General features: G+C 46.9%; 3 protein-coding genes across 4 annotated transcripts; 2 read left to right on the plus strand and 1 right to left on the minus strand.

The window, feature by feature from the left end:
- Nucleotides 1-163: 163 nt before the first annotated feature.
- LOC149280385 (vacuolar protein sorting-associated protein 52 homolog) lies at nt 164-8,181 on the minus strand. Of its 2 annotated transcripts, XM_089500676.1 has the most exons (19): nt 8,109-8,181; nt 7,911-7,963; nt 7,590-7,665; nt 7,103-7,170; nt 6,721-6,896; nt 6,499-6,649; nt 4,432-4,532; nt 4,070-4,202; nt 3,877-3,934; nt 3,339-3,472; nt 2,872-3,027; nt 2,105-2,223; nt 1,764-1,887; nt 1,374-1,469; nt 917-1,024; nt 768-833; nt 582-693; nt 392-510; nt 164-310 (listed from the first exon to the last, which is right to left on the minus strand). In XM_089500676.1, the coding sequence occupies exons 1-19, from the start codon at nt 8,179-8,181 to the stop codon at nt 164-166; spliced, it is 2,070 nt and encodes a 689-aa protein (XP_089356802.1). The 2 variants fall into 2 exon arrangements, with proteins under 2 accessions (XP_089356802.1, XP_089356803.1); XM_089500677.1 differs by lacking the exons at nt 3,339-3,472; nt 3,877-3,934; nt 7,103-7,170; ... (1 more) ...; nt 7,911-7,963; nt 8,109-8,181 and having other exon boundaries at nt 6,721-6,893.
- Nucleotides 8,182-9,342: 1,161 nt separating this feature from the next.
- LOC149280386 (small ribosomal subunit protein uS13-like) lies at nt 9,343-12,363 on the plus strand. Its single transcript, XM_089500632.1, has 6 exons — nt 9,343-9,435; nt 9,773-9,871; nt 10,384-10,470; nt 10,707-10,808; nt 10,910-11,001; nt 12,260-12,363. The coding sequence occupies exons 1-6, from the start codon at nt 9,343-9,345 to the stop codon at nt 12,333-12,335; spliced, it is 549 nt and encodes a 182-aa protein (XP_089356758.1). The 3' UTR covers nt 12,336-12,363.
- A 1,516-nt stretch (nt 12,364-13,879) lies between these two features.
- WDR46 (WD repeat domain 46) lies at nt 13,880-19,875 on the plus strand. Its single transcript, XM_089500633.1, has 16 exons — nt 13,880-13,906; nt 14,519-14,686; nt 14,781-14,861; nt 15,382-15,494; nt 15,652-15,739; nt 15,930-15,991; nt 16,128-16,232; nt 16,688-16,838; nt 17,593-17,728; nt 17,908-18,007; nt 18,121-18,274; nt 18,404-18,551; nt 18,691-18,785; nt 18,917-19,012; nt 19,508-19,621; nt 19,768-19,875. The coding sequence occupies exons 1-16, from the start codon at nt 13,880-13,882 to the stop codon at nt 19,873-19,875; spliced, it is 1,746 nt and encodes a 581-aa protein (XP_089356759.1).
- Nucleotides 19,876-20,417: the final 542 nt, after the last annotated feature.

Consider the following 20,417-nt stretch of genomic DNA (forward strand, 5'->3'; position numbering starts at 1 on the left):
GGTAGAGACCAAGACTCATCATATACACTAAAAGCAGAATAGGACGCGACCAGAGAACCAAGTCTGTCTCAATAAATAGAAATGTACATTAAGTCCTACGAGCGGGAGAGACTCGCATCGCGTTATATCCACCGCTGACTAGAGATACGGCTGCGGCGCCTGCTCAGAAGTTCGGCTTGTGTTTCTTCAGTTCGACCATCAGATGATGCAGATTGATTAACTCTGAACAAACCGGCAGATTGCGCAGAGGGGGCTGGGAGAGGATTTTATGAAACCGGTGATAGTACTGGATCAGCTGTGTGAGCGCCCCCTACAGACACGGAATGTTAACAGGTCAGCATCGCGTCTACAACTAGAAGGTTTTCCTTCACAAAACGTTGGTCTGCGTTACCTGGATAATGCTTGTCCCGTTTTTGAAGTTTGTGAAAGACCTCATAACGTCCTGACTCAGCGTCTCCACCGCTTGCTTCCACGTGGCGGAGAATCCGCGAACCAGCTGAGCCACGTGTGCTGTAAGAGAACATGCATCAGGATCCAGGCGGCCATCGCCTCGAAATGATTGTATCAGAGAAAAATCTCACCTTCTTCGCTCCGCAAGCGGTCTGGCTGGCCCTTCTCCATGAGAGATTCCGACTCCTTAACGAAAGAAATCATTCCTCCGAACGAAGGGGAGAGGATCTCCTCTATGAATTCCTGGGGAAGGTGGACACGTTATAGACACGGAGGCTGGAGGGACGCCGGGTAGAGGTGGCCGGGTAAGTACTGACCTGAGTCCGAGCCGATAGCAGCTGCTGGAAGCTCTCCACTTCTTTGCTGTCTGATGACGCTCGTTCCTGAAAAGTTAAAACAGACTTGAAAGTTCCTGCCTCGAGACGGAGGCTCCACCTGTTAACATGCAGTCTGTTTAAAGATTTACCATCAGGACGCCGAGCATCATATCATAATTGTTAATCAGGAATACGAGCTGCTCCTTTCGGGCAGAAAACTCCGCTGCCATTCGCAGGACAAAATTCTCCACCTCGACCTACGAGGGAAAGAGAACGTGAGACGTGCAAGGAACACACCCATCAATCCGAGCCAGCGATAAGCAACATGTCCCATTAACTTGGAAGAATAAATGTACTTTACTTGAAGTAAGGTGTAATGATTTCTCGTGGAATTCCAAAGCACAATGAACTCGATCTATCTGCGTATATGTGGTTCTAGGACATGTAGAAACCTCGACATGCCAAAAGGGGTTAATAACGTAACGAGCCTTTTTTATACATTGCCATAGAAACCAGTTCTTAATACATGAGCCTCTCACCTGCTTACAGCGGCAGCGCGGATATCATAAAAGGTACGTTTTAAGCGCAACCACTAACCCCTCGTACCTGGAGCTGGCCGAGGAGGACGTTGGTCTTTTCGTTTGGAAACGTTTGGTTTATGCTCACAATGGCCGATGAGAACTCTGCGTAACGTCGGGTTATCTAGAAGAAGAGAGTTTGCGCATGAAGACACTCTTTAATCCCGAAAAGCAAAAGTGCGGATATCCATACAGCAAAGAAATTCATTTCAGGCTCAGATGTGGGTTTATCCTTTAGAAATATTACTGCTGGCATCTTAAATATTTGATTATTACCTCAAAGAAGTCCCAAATTCCACAAAACCCCCATCAGGCGGTGCAAGAATCAGCGGAAACATTAAAATTCTACAACCGAAAGAGCGTGAAAAGGCAAAATTCACCCAGAAAGGATAAAGATGGATAAATATGGGGTTCTCACATAGTGCGGTCTTGTATCGAGGGTTCCCAGCTTCTGAGGATCTGTATTTCGGATGCTCTGGATATTTAACTCCAGGATGTACTGGAATCTCGGCCACAGCATGTCTAAGACCGCGTCCCAGTACCTGCGCGACGAAGAATAAGAGCAGCTCAGGGTCGATGGAATCCTCAGCGCGGCCAGAATTATCCCGGCTACCAAAAAATAATGTTAAATAGGAGGGACGCGATCGAATCCGCTCAACCGTCAAGAGAAAATCTTACAGCAAAAGAAAAAGTAATAAAGATAATAAGTAATCGGAATGTGACACGCGTGGTGCGTGTAGATATCTCGGTTAGGCTCACTTGTCCACGGCAGGGATTTCCCGTCTTTGAGTGATGCCTTTAAACCTCAGCACAATGTGAATACAGAGGAAAATGGCGATGCTGTCATAACAGTCCGACACATAAGAGTCCATGTGCTTCTGCAGAAAAAAGAAAAACAGAAAAAACGTCAAGAAAAACCGACTCTCTCCTCAGCCAGTCACTCATACTCATACTCATTCCCGCATGTCCAGGTAAACCGCTGGGTCGCTGATAAACATCGGGCCAGGCTGCAGCCCGTAGACATGGTAGGTACGCCTTGTGAGTTGGAGAAGGGAAATGGTCAATGGGTGACGGCCAACGGGTTTAAGTCCTGTAATTCCCTGGCTTTCTATTGGTCAGTTTGAATGTTAATTGGCGTATCGCATATTCTGTATCTGCAGGCTAGTGATGAGTACACTGTCCAGGCACTTCCCAGAATTCACACACACGTTCAAAAGTTTGGGGTCACTCAGCTATTTTCATGGGAAACAAGGACATTTCTGGCTGTAACATAATTGCCAAAGGGTTTCTAACGATCAGATTAGCGAACACAACGTGACATTGGTAATTTCCAAGTGACCCCAAACCTTTGAATGGTAATTATAATATATATATATATATATATATATATATATATTACGGTGCTCTATACAGTAGCTCTAATCATGCGTGTAGCGATGGCCGCACATGCGTGACATGGCCTGGATCTGAAACATCGCAGCGGGGATTGGGACGGTACTTTGCGATTCAGTTCAGAGCTCACTCACCAAGAACATGGCCAGGCTCCTTCCCATCACAGAGTTGAAGAGCTCCTGGGCTGCAGATCCGGTTACCAGAAAGAAGTCCGACAGGAAGAGGAACTCCCGGCAGCTGTTGTCAAGCAGAGCATAGTGCTGGCTGCGGAACAGAGACTCGAAGGGGTACTGGATGGGAGACGAACGAGAAAACATTGAAAAACTACGGGGATCAGGAGAGGATCAGGGTGTTCAAGAAGACCTTGTCTGCCATCGATCTTCGGTCTTCACAAGCCCACTTCCCCCAACAGGGGCGCAAAGACTAAAATGTCTACTTTGGGGAGTTAATTTTCAGAATAGTTACTCCATACACTCGTTCTGTTTGTATTGGACAACTGGGCCATTTTAATTACCCAGTTCAGATTCTGATATCAGCACAATGTACACTCCGTTAAGTGACCCTCAATCCCAGTCTCTTACTGGCCCTCGGTTCCACTCACTCGGACGTCGCTCCTCTGCGCTGTGTGAGGCACGATGATGGGTCCCTCCAGCTCGGTCGGGCTGATGATCGCAGCTCTGTTGCCAACCGTAAACACCGTGTTCTTGCTACGCAAAGCTGGCTTTGAGAAGAAGCGTAACGAAGCTAAGGAGAACCACCAACAACCGGAGAGCGGAATATCAGAGGACCAGACAGTTTGTAGATCAGTAGATCCGTAACATCCAGAAAACATGGCAGTCCTCTGGGTTACACGAGATTCACTGACCCAAAAGACACCATAAGCTTAAGGAGATCCTACTGCTGGGTTTGACCGACTCGGCCCAAAATGGGATATTTCCCACGTATGACAACTTTTGGCCTGGTTGTCCACTAGGACAACCAGGAAGATTCAACAGCTTCATGTCGGGGTCCCTGGGGGGCAACCATTAGCAAGTCCACTAGTCAGCTGAGTTTGGGAGATGGAGCGGTCCAGAGCTACAAGACTCAACTGAAGTGATCCGAGTCCCTCTGTAACCCCTGACCGGGGAAAAAAAGGATATTTTTTTTAGCTGTGTCTTCAATCCCCATAAGATCATCTTTTTCAGCAACTTCTTCATACTGAAAAAAATAAGATGGGGAACAACATAAGGCTGGGACACAAGATTAATAAAATGGGGAGAGGGATGAAAGGAGACAGAGAACAGAGAGAACCCCCTGCTGTGCATAACACCCCCCCCCCCACGATCCGCTCACCTGCACTTTCATCAGTCGGCTGGTGTAGGATTTGAAGTAGGACAGGTATACTTTGCTCATCGTCTCCACGTACTCGTCCTGGATTTCCTGAGCCACCGACCGCTCGTTCCCCAGGAGGAACTGATAGAAGAACCTGCAGGAAAAGGGGGATCCATAAAATGCTGATGGGCAGAGGTGTGTGAGCAGTGCATTCTGGGAAACATTGGAGCAGCACAGGGTCTTTCTATTCATTTTGTGCATTAACCTTCCCTGAGAGTCAATCTCACCTGTATTAGAGCAGCGCATGCTGAGGGGCTGTGCGTAATCTCACCTGTGTTTGAGCAGCGCATGCTGGGGGGGGGGGAGTTGTGCGTTAATCTCACCTGTGTTTAAGCAGCGCATTCTGCGGGATCTGATAATTGGTCATAGGTTTACGGAAGGAGTAAATTTTCTGCAGGATAAACTCACGGACTTTAGACACAGCCTGGAATTGAAAACAGAAACAGGAGCATCAATTAAAAGCGATGATTAATGGGGGCGGCCAGGGGCGGAAAGGAAAAAAGTTATAATAATAATAATAATATAATAGTATTACTACTACTACGAATATAATACTACTACTACTACTACTAATATAATACTACTACTACTACTAATGATAATATAATACTACTACTAATATAATACTACTACTACTAATATAATACTACTACTACTACTAATAATAATAATAATAATATAATACCACTACTAATATAATATTACTACTACTACTACTAATAATAATAATATAATACTACTAATAATAATAATATAATACTACTACTACTAATATAATACTACTAATACTAATATAATACTACTACTACTACTAATATAATACTACTACTAATAATATAATACTACTACTACTAATAATTATAATATAATACTACTACTACTACTACTACTAATATAATACTACTACTAATAATATAATACCGTATTTGCTCGATTATAAGACGACCCTGATTATAAGACGACCCCCCAAAATCTGAATATTAACTTAGGAAAAAAAGAAAAAGCCTGAATATAAGACGACCCTAAAGGAAAAAAGTTTTACCAGTAAATGTTAATTCATGTAAACTATTTTTTTAAATAAAAGCTATGATTGAGAAAAATATTTTTTTTGTTTTTATTTCCTTGTATTTTCCAACCTGTCCCCCAGTTACGCACATCTGCCCCCAGGCTTGCCACACCAATATGGCACTGTGGCCCATGATATGCCTTTTAACCCTCTATATGCCACTGTGCCCCATGGTATGCCTTTTGACCCCCTATGTGCCACTCTGCCTCCAGAAATGCCTTATACCCCTATATCCCATTCTGGCATTTAGGGGGTTAAAATGCATATTATGGGGCAGAGTGGCATATAGGGAGGTATAAGGCATTCCAGGAGGCAGTGGCATTAAGGGAGTTAAAAGGCATTGTATAGAGCACTCTATAAGGCATTTCAGGAGGCAGAGTGCTCTATTAAATGCCCCCTTAACGCCACTCTGCCTCCTGAAATGCCTTATAACTCCCTATATGCCACTCTGCCCCATAATATGCCTTTTAACCCCCTAAGTGCCAGAGTGGCATATAGGGGTATAAGGCATTCCAGAAATGCCCTATGTCCCCCATTTAACACACACACGCACACACACTTACCGGTGCTTCCAAATTCCTGCTGTATTGCCGGGGCAGCGGGTTGACGTCTCCTTCCGCTGCAGCCGGAAGGAGGTGGAGTTGGCAGCGGGGGGTTGTCTGCGTCCGTCGCGGATACCTTTCCCGGCTGTCAGAGATCAGAGTTCCGGCACCTGTGCGGGGAACTCTGATTTCTGACAGTCGGGGAAGGTATCCGCGACGGACGCAGACAACCCCCGCTGCTAGCCACACCTCCTTCCGGCTGCAGCGGACGTTGTCTACGCGGATCGCGTAGACGTCAACCCGCTGCCCCGGCAATACAGCAGGAAGCACCGGTAAGTAAGTGTGGGGGGGGGGACAGGAGGATCCAGGTCCCCTGCAGCGGTGCGGGGGATCTGGATCTTAGTCTCATAATCAGACCTCTATTTGAGGTCTGATTAGAAGACGACCCCGATTAGAAGACGAGGGGTATTTTTCAGAGCATTTGCTCTGAAAAAAACCTCGTCTTATAATCGAGCAAATACGGTACTACTACTACTACTAATATAATACTACTACTAATATAATAATACTACTACTAATAATAATAATATAATACTACTAATACTATAATAATAATAATACTAATAATAAAAGTAATAATAATAATATAATGCTACTACTAATAATAATTATATAATACTACTAATAATAATAATAACTATACAGATAAGCGCGGGTGAGAACGCCGAAGCGTCAGATGTTCGTCGAGCTGTATGTGAACGCGGATCAGAATGATCTCTCACCTTGATCTTCAGTTTGTGGAGGGTCTCCTGCACGTCGGCGCAGGCCTTGGTGTCTCTGAACGCCTGCTCCTTCACATAATTTATTTTATTATTTAATTCCTGTAACTGTTCTACGAACTGCTGATCCGTCACGGCGACGTCCAGAATAACGCTGCAACGGGAGGGAGAGATTACGGGCCGTGCGCGAGAGAGGCCGGCGCCGCGCTGCATGTCTCTTCTTACCTGATCATCGTGTTGGGGATGATGAGCTCGTCCACCAGCTCGCTCAGCTCGCTTCTCACCGTCTGTCTGTTCTTCAGCTTGACGTTCATCGCCAGCGACATCTCCTGCAAGGTGTGAATCTCGGAGCTGATGGAGCTGAGGTCAGACTGGAAACCCCCGAGCATGAGGCCCATTCTCTTCAACAGAGGAAAAAGAAAAACCATTATTACGTCATAAGCGGGAAAACGGGAAAGATTTGAAGGATGGAGAGCCTGGGGGGGTCAAGAACGCATCCAACCAAAAGAGAAGATGGCAGCAGAGACAGAAGAAGAGGCAGGAACGGGCAGCGGAACGTCAGGGACATCTAGAACATCGGACATATTCCACACATACTGCGTCTCACCTCCAGGATGGCATCGCATGCGATGATCTGGTTATGGAGGGATGCGATGTTCTGGCTCTGCTCGATATCTACAACAGGCTAAGGAAAGGGATGCAGACGGGGAGCCGCTAACGGGGCACAAAACAGAAGCGTCTATTTACTAAAGCGAGACGCCAGTCTTCAGATCCTTGGCTTCGCTATACATTATGAAGGCCCATTCCCAACAAGCTTCTGCTGCAGGAAGAACGTGGCCGGCCCTGTATGATGTATAGTTATATCAGTATGAATTCTCCAGAAGTTACCGTTGAATTATGCATTATACGGGGCCAGCTCAGCCCTTCTCGCTGGAGGAACCTGCTCTCATTCTTAATGAATAGTGAAGTTAGGGCGTTGAAGCCACCGCGCTCTCCTACAAACTCTCCTACAAACTCTCCCACCAACTCTGCCTTCAGTGTGCAGAGCCCAGATTGGGGCGGACTAATGGCCAGATGACACGTTTAAAGGATACAGTCTTTGATTGAGACGTGTTCGATCTGCTGTAGCTCCATCTCCACCTGCTTGGAGTATTGTCTGAGATCCACGCCCTGGGAGAACAAAAATAAGGGAGTGTGGAAAACAGAGGGGGAGGGGTAATTGGGAGAAGAGCACCGGTTACCCCAAGTCCTACCCAGTGAGTAACCTACCCTCCGGGGCGCTACTCTTTCACCCGCACAAATAGTTTTATCCGGCGAGGGAACAAGGACTATGCCTAGTACGTCACATGTCATTTAACGTGTCCTTTCCGCGTAACAGTCGCGTGTTCTCTGGATGCTCTACGTCTCTTACTTACCGTTTTCAGGGCTTCTTGAACAAGAGCGTCTTCTAAGTTCTCCTGAATGTGAACTAAAAAAAAGAAGAGAACAAATAAGAAACAGGAGATGAAACGAGAAGGACGAGCAGAATCACAGGGAATCACATCATCGGCAGCTTGTGCAGACACAGAGCTTAGTGAATAAGGCTCAAAAAGAAAAAAGAATAGGATACTAACTGCCGACGTTGTCCATCGTGATGTCATCAGAGGTCAGATCGAGCTCCCCGAGGCTCAGCGTGAGATCCTCCATCTAGAGACAAGCAATATATCATGCAATGAATGAATTAAATGAGGCGCAAATTAAAGGGGAAGTCCCGCTATTCTTACTATTGCTCGTATCGGTTTAAAAACTGATTTGATGTCATTTTCACCCCGTAATATAATGCTGCATATCAGCCATTTGTATAAGTGTTCACTGTTATCTGATCCCAAAACTAGACAAACACCCAGACTCCTTATCATGCTGCCTATGGCAAAAATAGAATGACTCAGTCTCAATCACCCAGCCAGACACTCTGACTAATGAAAGACTATAGAGGAAGGACTTCATTAGCATTGCCATAAAGCATCAGCTCAGTGTGGTGTTTGAGAAAACCCTACAGATGTGGCTCCTAGAGAAGGGGGGGCAGGCAATGGTGTAAGAACAGCCCCGCACTGAGCAAGAGGTCATTATTTATTGGGTTCTATAACGCCATCATATTCCACAGGGCTGTACAACAGGTAATGTTGTAATAATGCTATTAAGACCTGTCTTCAAGCTGTGATATAGGACGTTTATTTTAAAGGACGAGAAAGAACATGAGGCCAGAATCTAACACTAGAGGGTCAGAGGTTTAAATGGAACTTTTTTTTTTACTGAAAGGGTGGTAGAAGTGGTACAGCCTCCTAGCAGAAGTGGTAGAGGGTAATACAGTGAGGGAATTTAAACATGCATGGGATAGGGATTTGGCTCTTGAATCTAAGACGAGACGAGACCAACGACTAAGGTCTGAGGATCTTCACTGTGTATATAAACGGTCAGGATCCAGTCCCCAGCAGAGGTGGACCTGTCACCATTACCCAGATAGCAATGAATCCACCTGCTGTGCTCACTTGATGACATCAGAGGACAAAGCAAAGCGTAATAGCTACAGGGGAGCGAGCTGGGCGCGGTAAACTCAGGCCCCGTTGCCCATATGAGGTGAGCTGTCAGGGGTTCCAAACAAACCTACTCACCCCGGCCATCTCTCCAGCTGATAGACGCTGCTACTGCTCCGGTTCAATCCCACTTCCGGGTTCCAACACGAACTACAATCCCCAGCAAGCCAGAGGATGATGTGAACGGAAGTGATGTTAGAACTCCGCGGCGGGATCTCTATAAGAAGGGCGCGCGTCACTTCCTTTTTCTCTCTCTCCCCCTGCAGCCGCAGCCATGGTGAGGAATATTCATGGTTTGGGTAGCGGTTGTCGGCAATCCGTTGCCATCCGCGGCTGGGGAGGCTCAGCTCTCTGTGCTGGCCGCGGGGTCGGCTCTGGGAGGGCTTGTGGGAGACTTACGGGACGGTAGTGTGGGAGGAAGGCCCGGCAGGGAGATATGGCGGGTCGCATTAGCCTGAGCGGTCCGTAGTGGCTGGGAGCCCGTGTATGGAGAGCTGCGGGCATTAGCCCGGGCCGCTAAGGCTTTAGTCCGCTTTATACGTTAAGCTGTCGGTGTCCCATGCTTTATACCGGGCGGTGAAGTTTACCGGGGATACCGGCCTGTGTGTTGGGTTTATAGTGTGTATATGTATATAGTGGCCCCCTGGATAGCCAGGAGCTCTATGGCCCATGAAGCACAAGTGTAACCTGGTTGTCTTTTCCAGTCTCTCGTCATCCCCGAGAAGTTCCAGCACATTCTGCGTGTCCTCAACACCAACATTGATGGACGCAGGAAAATTGCCTTTGCCATAACAGCCATTAAGGTAACTGTCCGTGTGTGCGATGCGAGGGTCCGTGATCCAGATATACTCGGCGTCCCGCCACGCTCTCCCCGTGACCCGTCACGTTAAACTGCGGCTGCTTTTAAATGCTATGCTGATGATTTAAAAGGCTTACTTTCCTGCACTAGCTGTATTGGTAAAGTTAAAGGGTTAACTGCGCTGTAGTGTTAATCGTATACCGCTGTAAGCGGACAGGTGAGATGTCTGTAATTTATGTAAAAAGTCCCATAACTATTACAGCACGGTTCGTGGCGTGCAGTAGCCTGTGCATTTCTAGATATACCTTTACTTGTAGTGTAATGTGTTTGGGCTACTGGTTGGGCTGGCTGGGCTCTTACATTTGCTTATCTCATTGGTAGCCCTGGAATTGGGGAGACTTAATAGACTGTAAGCTTGCGAGACCAGGTTCCCCTCCTGTCCCAGTATGTGTTGACATGCTTGCCATGGTTCTATGGATTCTATGCATTGAATGTAACGTTTGCCGTACATTACAGGGTGTTGGGCGCCGTTACGCTCATGTGGTTCTTCGTAAGGCTGACATCGACTTGTCAAAGCGAGCTGGAGAACTGACAGAGGATGAGGTAAGAATAGATATGTTGTGGATTTGCAGGTCCAAGCTGACCCTGTTGATTGGAAGTCATTGAATGATGGCTTCCTGGCAGCGTGGACTGTTTAAGACCCCCGCTGTTAGGAACACTTAGTGGAGAACTCCATGTTATAGAAGCCTTGAAATCAGGAACATTAGAAGTGTCTTGCGGGATACATGACTTCTCCTGGTCTTGCGGGATACATGACGTCTTCTGTGCTTTCCTCTCAGGTTGAACGTGTTGTCACCATTATGCAAAATCCTCGTCAGTACAAGATCCCAGACTGGTTCCTGAACAGACAGAAAGACATCAAGGACGGAAAATACAGCCAGGTATTGTACCCGGGATCTTGGTCTGTGAGGGAATGTTGAAAGGGTTGATGAAGTTCTGCACATCAGTGGCCTGGTTTGTATTAATAATTTTCTGCCTTCAGGTTCTGGCTAACGGTCTGGACAACAAACTCCGTGAAGATCTTGAGCGGCTCAAGAAGATCAAAGCCCACAGAGGGCTGCGTCACTTTTGGGGGTGAGTTGGCTTGGCAGTCCAAAGTGGCTGTGTTCCCTTCTGTTGGTTGTCTATGGAGAACAGATGGGTTCTATACCTATGTGGTTGGGGTTTTTTATCTGCCCTCCATGGTGGCTGTTCCTATGAATAGTGAATTGGAATGAGACGTCTGAGAGGCTGCTAGTCTGCATCATAACCCAGTGACCGGAGGCACAGAATATGATGCATAACATACTTGTTGCAGAGCCGGTCTCCTGAAACGTTGTCATTGGGACCGGTCGGTGGTGCTCACCCTGTGCCAAATCCCAATGTAATATTTTGTTGGATGTTCTGGGTCTTCCAACCCCTGTGATGCTTCAATTGCCATAAACGTATTTCTGTAACTGGGTTTTCTGTGCCTAAAGGGCACTCCAGCCATCACGTGCACTTTAATGCATATTATAGGTGTGAATGCGGAGTGCTTTCGGGTCGCTGGCTGCCAATTGGTAGCAAATATTGTCTAACCAGAGAGGCTGCAGCTTCTACCTCTGTCAAATTTGTAGTTCTAACAAAGACCCGATGTGCCTCGAAGTCATGGTTTGAAGTGCAAAACATGCGGTTATTAAAACAACCTGCAGAAAGTTTGACTGTTGCTTGCAGTTTGCTGATCCCTGTCTCGCTTGTCACTGAAGCTTATATTAATCTGTGTTCAGAAAAGGTGCCTTAAGGCTATAGGTGGTCCCTCAATCTCCCAGGGCATTAATGCAGACAGCATCTGATTTCAGTTAACTATGCAATGATTATACTGTCTGTTACCGATATGTTTCCTTGTAACGAGGCTCTGTATTCATCCTGGCCAGGCAGCCTTAGAGCGTGGGGGGGGGGGGGGGTCGGCAGCTGCCGGATTTGTGAGGGGAAATAAATGGCTGTATTAAACAAATTGTGTTTAAGATACTGGGCTTGGTATACGACTTGTGCTACACAACTAGCTGAGCTGTGGTCTATAGATGGGGCGCTGCAGCGCATGTACAGCAGTACCCAAAGTATACGTCCTGCTTCAGTCACTGGCTGACGGGGCAAAAATAACGGTCGCTTCTAACGGCGCGGGATTTACACGCAGTATTTATACTCATAACTCCACTCCCCGGTCAGTTATATTGAGTAAGGGGAGCCGGTGCTTAATACCCCATCATGGAGCCTTACTGCCCTCGCTGGGTTCAGTAGGCAGGTAGCCATCTTATCGCTGCAAATACCTCTTCTGATTTGGTCCTGTCTAATGTATTTCCCTTCTCCATTACAGCCTGCGTGTCAGAGGTCAGCACACAAAGACCACCGGACGCCGTGGACGCACAGTGGGAGTGTCCAAGAAGAAGTAACATGTTTGCCTGTGTTATTTGTCAATAAAGCTCTGTACAAAATTTAAGTTTGGCTGTATTGTGCTTAATTCAATGGAAGAAAGTGCTGCGATGGTGAATTAAGACTCGGCCAGGCTTATAAATGTCATATACTCCACACGGTACATTTTCCTCATCATTATACAGGGTGGGGGTCTTCCCTATACATGTTGGCCTGATCTTCCTATATATATATATATATCATAGTGAGCACCAGACTTCTACAGAAGCTGTATGGAGTCTGGTGCAATAACTTGTTGGGACGGGATGCTGTAAACTTGTGTTACATTGTGACATGCAGGGCATGGACTTCCTTCAGTTACTTTATCAGCCTTCACTGCTGTTACGTTGCCATCTCACTTAGATGGCCCCTTGATGTATATTATAGAATAATCTGGCTCTAGAAACTCCCGTAGTCTGCATTAGTTGTGCTAGCGGATATAGACTGTAAAGCATGCCGCTGCTGGATGGGGCTTCATCGTGTCCGATGCCCGATCTTTAAATTACTGAGTGCATGGAGAACGTACTTGGTGTTATTCACCGAGGAGGGCAGTTGTGGTTTCAACTCTCCATTCACTACACAGAGCGCCAAGACTTGTCTCAAAATAGAAGTGTAAATTGCACTCAATAGATGAGTGAAGACTTTATAATCTGAGTCTCCGTGTAGCAGAGGCTCGCTGGTTTTGGTTCTGTATAGTGAAGGGTCTGAAACGGCTCTCCATTTAGAGAACAGACTCAAAAGTGGGTTACCAGCTGGATCTGTTTGTGCGTCGCTACATAAAACGGGCTGACTACTGCAGCAGGTCCCTGGGTGATGTATAGTTAACTCAGATTTTTCAATGTGTCTCTGATCATTTAGTTATACATTATACATTTTCACTCTGTTAGCCCTTCAAAGTGAATAGTTAAAGCCACATCCCACCTGTATGAATGGACCCCGCTAAGTACTTATCTTGTAGTAGTCCAGTGAAACAGATTAAGGATCCATGTTACAGGGCACATGTATGTTTGGAGGTTAAATATAAAAACCTCCCTTGACAGAAGGGAGGGAATGTTTTGCGTGTTATAGACACGGGTGTCTGAGATTCCACGGATGTAAAGCTTGCTGGAGTACGCACAGAATCGGCGTAGTGTGTATGGAACGCAATGACGCTTATAAGCGGGACACTACGGTAACATTTTACGCTTCTACGCGTAGCAGGACGGCCTCCCGAGTACCGTACTCTCTAGAATATTAAAAAGCCCTGCCCGTGCGTTTCCATATACACCATTAACTCCATACGGTGTTATATCATCATATGCCTGGCTGAGGATCATAGCAGTTGCGCTGCTCGGCCGTAGTCGCCGTTTATGCTGGGTTTTCGCTATCTTTCCTTATCAGTAACAGCAGCTGCAGACACGAGTTTGCCCGTAACCAAGATGGCCGACGGCGCTTTCCCCTTCCGCTTTATTGTAAGAAGACACTCTCTGGTCGTGCTTGTTTTAACTTTATTTGCACAACTTCCGGCAACATTACAGAGTCCGACATGGCGCCGGCCAAACCTGAGAAGCGGGTGAGACACGTGGGGCGTTTAAACATTTATAAATGGCAGTAAATGCGTTTAGTTCTGGGTTTAATACGCGGGGGTGGCGTGCGGAGATATGATCCTGCTAATAGACCGGATTCTTTACCGGAGTATATGGGGAATGTACACATCCGCGGGCATGTAGCGTATTCTGCGTTAATAATCTGGTAATAAAATCCGCTTCATGGTTTCTATATTGTGGTCATTTCTATATTATTTGGTTCCGTTTAACGGATTATATCATAAAACATACACGTGAATGCGTTTTTGTGTCATTTCAATGCAAGTAGGTACTGGGACCAGACACTAAAAAGTAAGCTGCACAAACTGTCACAGTAATTGCCAAAGCCCTTTACTTTACTGAGAGGGCGGTAGATATGTGGAGCAGTCTCCCAGTACAGGTGGTAGAGGTGCATACAGGGATATATTATGAATATAAACGACTAAGGTTTGGGTTCCACGTCAGGAAAAAACAGACAGACTAGATGGGTCTCGTCAGCCGTCAGATTCTATTTTTCTAAAGGCCAGACATAAAACGGGTAAACTCCGATAAGTGGTAGAATCCTGAATATAATTATACATTAATTGCTAAAATTACAGAAAATGAAGCGATACTATGAGGAGAGCGACGAGAAGAAAGCGCCGGGGGCCGCTGAGGAGAGCGCAGAGGCGGCACCTGTAAAGGACCCCGCTCCTCCGGGGGAGAAAACTCCGGGAGGGCGATCGCGGAACCAAACGAAACGGCAAAAGAATGATCTGATTTCAGGGGTAACGACCGATCCGACGTTTCCACGCAGAGCTTGATTGCCAAACCCCCTCTGTGTCGGTCGTCTCTCGGGTAACTCTGTTCTGTCTCCCGCAGGCTAAAGATCCGTTTCCCGGTCCGGTTCCGATTTCCAAAAAGCTGATATCAAAATACGAGAGAGCAAGAAAAGCAGAATTGGTAAATGAAACGGGTTATTGTGGTCATTTTATACAGAATAATACCATCCGCGGTTATATTGTCTCACTAAACCCTTTTAGTAAGTTGGAGAAAGCAGCTTGATCCGGTCGCTGAAAGCCACTGGCTGCGGCGGGAGACCCGGTTTTTATCTTAAATAAATAGGAATTATAGCTTATTACTGATTTGGTATAAAACGAGCACCTCTTACTACAGGAGCAGTCAGAAAATGGCTTGCCTGGGCCGGTCCGCTGGATCAGCGCAGAAAACTTGATGTGTCTCAGAAGTTTGGTTTTCTGAAAAATTCCAGCTGGGATTAAAGTTATTTTGGGTTCTGTCAGAGAAGCCCAAGTTCTTTTAAGTCTTTAATGGCCCGGTCACGTCATACGGAGTCCGCCGGCGGTTGGGGTCGTTTTATCGAAGGCATGCTGTGTGATCGGTCCGCCAGTAAGCGCACATTGAGGTTGAAAACGTTTATAGCTGCAGGGTGCCGGATCGCTTTCTGATGCGTCCCTTGTTCTAGGATTCTACGTACTTTGATCACGTTAAGCATCGTGTGAAGTCTCAAGAGGAAAAGATCCAGACGGCCGTGGGGTTAGCAGCGAAGCATGACATACTGCTGCCGGAGGAGGAAGGGTAAGAGCAGCGAGCTGGGAGTAATGGGGTGGGGGGGGATCTCCCCATCCCTGAGCACTGCGTGCACCACATCACAATGTTCCCTTCAATGATTAAAGGGTGCACCGCGTGTACCTGCTGCGAGGCATGACTGTTGTCTTCCTTCCACACCATTCAGGTTCCTTGAAGGTGATGAAGGCCAAGACACGTGCACCATAACCCAGGAGGACATTGTGGAAGCGGTGGACATCACCAGCGCGTCAAAGGTGAAAGAGCGGCTCAGATTTCTACTAATCTAACAATCTTCTTTCCTTTGGTTTCTCTTTCGATGTTTCTCATTCGTCGTTTACCTTTCCATCGGTCCTTTTTCTTTCCTCGTCTTCCCGTTATGCTTTTCACCTCCTGAATCCCTTCCACCTTCCAATCTCCGTTAAATCGCTTTTTATTCTCTTGCAGCACTTTAACCTGGTTCTCAATCAGTTTGGTCCGTACAGAATCAACTACTCAGGAAATGGGAGGTATGCTGTCCCGGAGCTCTCCAAGGCTTCGGCTTTTATTTCCTTACCGTTGTCGGCCTCTGATCTTTCACATCCGCAGCTATTTAGTTTTCTATCGCTCTGTTTTCCGGTTGTGACGTTCAGTGTTGTCTCTCAGGCACCTTCTCCTGGCTGGACAGCGAGGCCATGTCGCAGCTTTAGACTGGCAGTCCAAGAGACTCACGTGTGAAATGAACGTGATGGAGACGATCAACGATGTGAGGTAAGAAGTAATCACGTTGTCTCTCTCTCTCTCTCTCTCATTTACCGTGTGCCTTAGGGTTCACAATTGTGGTGTATTGTGGGTATCGTGGTGTATCATTGGCTCATTGGTCTGCTAGACAGGGTAACAAGCGGGTGCCTGAGAGGAGCTTAGCGGCTTCAAAGCGTGTTTCATGTAGAAGAACCAGATAAGAAATGTCATTAAATATAATAAGTGTGTCTCAGCCGGTGTACAGCGCCTGGTCGCAGAGAGTAATGTGTGTTTTGGAAAGCAAACGAGGGCAGATCAGCCTGTATTCTATAAATGCTATGAAACTGCTTTATACCAACACCTGTTTACTAGAGCAACCACTACAAACCGGTAAATGCTGCAGAAACACAGCAGGGATGTGACCAGGCGGGCCGGCCACCTCGTGTATTCTTCCTCTCTGTAACACGCATGTCTTTGTCCCGTAGGTGGCTGCACACACACAGCATGTTCGCCGTGGCCCAGCGCCGCTGGCTGCACATCTACGATTCCTTGGGAATGGAGCTTCATTGCATCAAGAAGTTTAACGATGTTCTGCGCATGGAGTTCCTGCGCTACCACTTCCTGCTCGCAACCTGCGTGAGTGCACACTCCCCTCGCTGACAAACTCCTCCGGCGCGGGTGTCTTCTTATCTTACCCTGGTTTCTGTACCCTCCCGTCTTCCCGTGCAGATGTTTCTTTTCATTTACTCCACTCCATTGACACAGACCTGGGAGAGAACATCAGCTTTGCTTATGTCTTTTAATCAATTTTAATGTAAAAGAGGCATTTTAGTGTCTGAGGCGGCCTCAGCAACGCAGAATCAAAGTACTTTGTAAGGAAAGAGGCAGATGCATACGGCAGGATTCAGCAGAGAGGGATTGCACATTTACCAGGATCGCTCGGCTATCGTGCATTAAAGTGTATATGATAGCTAGCGTCCCTTGAAGTATGGCCTTCTGGAAAGCATCTACCTGGTTTAACTTATGCTCGGGAAAAAAAGTCAGGAGTTGGTGCTGTCGCGCTTCCAGCTACTAACAGAGTTAAAATCCCATTTCAAATCATTCTGTGCTGATCCTCGCACATTCTGTCCACATTCTATGCTGATCCTCGCACATTCTGTCCACATTCTATGCTGATCCTCGCACATTCTGTCCACATTCTATGCTGATCCTCACACATTCTGTCCACATTCTATGCTGATCCTCACACATTCTGTCCACATTCTATGCTGATCCTCGCACATTCTGTCCACATTCTATGCTGATCCTCGCACATTCTGTCCACATTCTATGCTGATCCTCACACATTCTGTCCACATTCTATGCTGATCCTCGCACATTCTGTCCACAGAGCTCCACGGGGTTCCTGCAGTATTTGGATGTCTCCATCGGGCAGGAAATAGTGGCCACTAATGTGAAGAGGGGCAGATTGGGCGTCATGTGCCAGAACCCCTACAATGCAGTCATACACCTCGGCCATTCCAATGGTCAGTACATTTACTCTCTTCATTAAGTTCATTTTAATCATCGATTTCATCTGTATGTACGTTTGCTCTTTAAGGAGACGACGTGAAGCGTTTAGTTCTTTTATTTGAAATTATATACGTTATTGGTGTGCGGTAAGTGAGGAAAGAGTTTGTTGGCCTGAATCTTGTCCCTTTTGCAGGAACTGTCTCTCTCTGGAGTCCTTCTATGAAGGAGCCCCTAGTGAAGATGATGTGTCACCGCGGGGCTGTCAGAGCCTTAAGCGTCGATAAGACCGGGATGTAAGTGTCAGCGGAACCTCTTGCCGCACAGTTAAATGATTTCTCCCGCTATATCTTCCGGTATCTACTCCACATACCCGTAATATATTCCCCACGTGGCCTTTCTCTCTCAGGTACATGGCTTCCTCCGGCTTGGACAGGACGCTGAGAATCTTCGATCTACGTACCTTCCAACCTCTTCACTCGAGTGTTCTGCCTTTGGGAGCGGGGACTCTGTGCCACAGCCAGAAAGGGCTCTTGGCAGCGGGGACCGGGGACATTGTGCAGGTGAGTTTGGGGATGGAACGAGGAAGACGAGAGGGAGAGTGACAGCTCAGGGCAAGAGAAAGCTGGGAGATAACCGCCGTGGCATTTGTGGAGTTCGTGATTGGGCTTTGTCATCTGTACTTTATCCAGGTGTATAAGGACACTCACATTGCGCCCCCCAGCGCCCCCTACTTGTGTCTGTCAGTCAAGGGACCAGCCCATGGGCTTCACTTCTGCCCGTTTGAAGACGTCTTGGGCATCGGCCATGGAGCGGGTTTCACCAGTATGATTGTGCCTGGTAAGGACGATGTCTGATCCTTCTCAATCCATCTCTCGCTTCCCTTGATTGTTCTTTCAGTTGGCTTTCTACCCCTCTCTAAACCCCTAGTTTACCCCGGAACCCCGTCTTCCACCATTAATTCTGTTCTTTTTAATAGGTGCCGGGGAGCCAAACTTTGACGCCTTGGAGTGTAACCCATATGAGAACAAAAAGCAGCAACGAGAATGGGAGGTCAAGGCCTTACTGGAGAAGGTGAGGATGGAGGGATTCTTGGTGACCTTGGGAAAATGGCTTCCTGCTAGAGGGTCAGGGAAGTGTTCATAAAACCTTAGAACTTCTGTCACTCTTTGTATCGTCTCAACTAACGGCTTTCTGCCCCACAGATTCCTGCAGATCTCATCACCCTGGATCCCACCCAGCTTGGTGAAGTTGATGCCATTACGCTGGAGCAGAAACGCAAGGAGCAAGTGGAGAGGCTGGTGAGCATCTCAGTGAGAGAATATGTCCGGCTTGGGGGGGGGTTGAAAGATTTAAATAACGTACAGGAGGGAAGTTTTCTCAAAGGAGGAGAAATGTTACAACTAGAGGGTCAGAGGCTTAGATGGAATGAACTTATACTTAACTGAGAGCATGGTAGATACATGGAACAGCCTCCCATCAGAAGTGGTAGAGGGTAACAGTGAGGGAATAAAACATGCATGGGATAGGCATATGGCTCCTGAATCTAAGATGAGACCAAGGAATAATGGGCAGACTAGACGGGGGGCGAATGGTTTTCTGATGTCAGATTCTATGCTTTTGTGTTTTCATGTCCTACCCGCACTCTACTCTCTTGTCAAATGGGTCCTCGCTGCTCTCCTCTCTCTTCCCCATCACTCTTTTCCACCCCACATCCTTTGTTGTGCTAATAACACAATAATCTTTAATCGCTCTGCTGTCTTCTTCCATCCACATCTCTCGCTCTCTTCTTTCAGGGATTTGATCCTTTCGAGAAGACTCGCTTTGTGCCTCGCCATAAATTAAAGGGTAGGAGTTCATCTGGAAATCTACTGAAACGTAAGAAGAAGGTCGCTCATGAACAAAAGAGGGTGAGTGGGCATCACCGTTACACTAACGCATACTTTAACGAGCGGATGCTGATATTCCGGCTCGCAGTTCGGTAAATAAAATATTACTCTCTGCAGTGAACGCCGGTCGTTCTGAGGGCTGACGTTATTTCCGCTTCTTTTTTCAGGTGGAGATTCGGAACAGCGTCACAGCCCACGAGACCCAGAGGAAAGAGAGCCCTGCTACGGATACCCAGGAGGGTCAGAGGTCAACCCTGGACAGGTTCAAGAAGTGATCAGCGCGAGACTTTTTCATACAGATCATGGCCTGGATTGGGCATAATCTGTAGACCTTTTTGTTTTACAAAACTCGGCGCAAGAAAAGTAGGAACTGAACTCCTGTTTCAGTCCTGCCCAGAAGGATAAGCGTGGCCCTAAAATTGCACAGCTCAGAGTACACCATAGGCTTTAATACTTTCATAACCAAGAGGTTGACTGTTTCTGGGCCCAGCATCCCATAAACCTTATAGTACAACCCGATACCGAGACAGCTCTGGTTTACTTAATGACTGTATCTGCACCCTTTAAATTCCACCTCTTTCTGTGTATATATGTTTCATAATAAAATTCCTTAAACCAGCGGTGTCTTAAATATATCTTGTTGGATATACATTTTCATTAGAAAAATAAAGCCAGATTTACGCAGGTGAAGACTCGGCGTGTGTTCTCGGAGAGGCAGAGATGAAGTCATCTGGTTCCTTGTTCTCCTTTCATGGAATTCACTGACATGACGCGTAATAACAAAACATGATCTCATAACCGTTCTACCCGCTCCTTG

Source organism: Sceloporus occidentalis, unplaced genomic scaffold (genome assembly GCF_023333645.1).
Source record: "Sceloporus occidentalis isolate IW3139 unplaced genomic scaffold, rSceOcc1.0.p SCAF_157, whole genome shotgun sequence".
Taxonomy (NCBI): domain Eukaryota; kingdom Metazoa; phylum Chordata; class Lepidosauria; order Squamata; family Phrynosomatidae; genus Sceloporus; species Sceloporus occidentalis.

Bases quoted from the DNA above. Each gene is read 5' to 3' on its own strand.
- LOC149280385 (XM_089500676.1), bottom strand. From the start codon at position 8,181: ATGGAGGATCTCACGCTGAGCCTCGGGGAGCTCGATCTGACCTCTGAT. The intron at 7,171-7,589 runs GTATCCTTTAAA...AGCCTGTTGTAG, and splicing joins ACACGTCTCAATCAAAGACT to ATATCGAGCAGAGCCAGAAC. The intron at 4,533-6,498 runs GTGAGAGATCAT...TTTCAATTCCAG, and splicing joins TCCACAAACTGAAGATCAAG to GCTGTGTCTAAAGTCCGTGA.
- LOC149280386 (XM_089500632.1), top strand. From the start codon at position 9,343: ATGGTGAGGAATATTCATGGTTTGGGTAGCGGTTGTCGGCAATCCGTT. The intron at 9,436-9,772 runs GTCGGCTCTGGG...TGTCTTTTCCAG, and splicing joins CTCTCTGTGCTGGCCGCGGG to TCTCTCGTCATCCCCGAGAA. The intron at 11,002-12,259 runs GTGAGTTGGCTT...TCTCCATTACAG, and splicing joins GGGCTGCGTCACTTTTGGGG to CCTGCGTGTCAGAGGTCAGC.
- WDR46 (XM_089500633.1), top strand. From the start codon at position 13,880: ATGGCGCCGGCCAAACCTGAGAAGCGG. The intron at 16,233-16,687 runs GTAAGAAGTAAT...TTTGTCCCGTAG, and splicing joins GAGACGATCAACGATGTGAG to GTGGCTGCACACACACAGCA. The intron at 18,786-18,916 runs GTGAGGATGGAG...TCTGCCCCACAG, and splicing joins TCAAGGCCTTACTGGAGAAG to ATTCCTGCAGATCTCATCAC.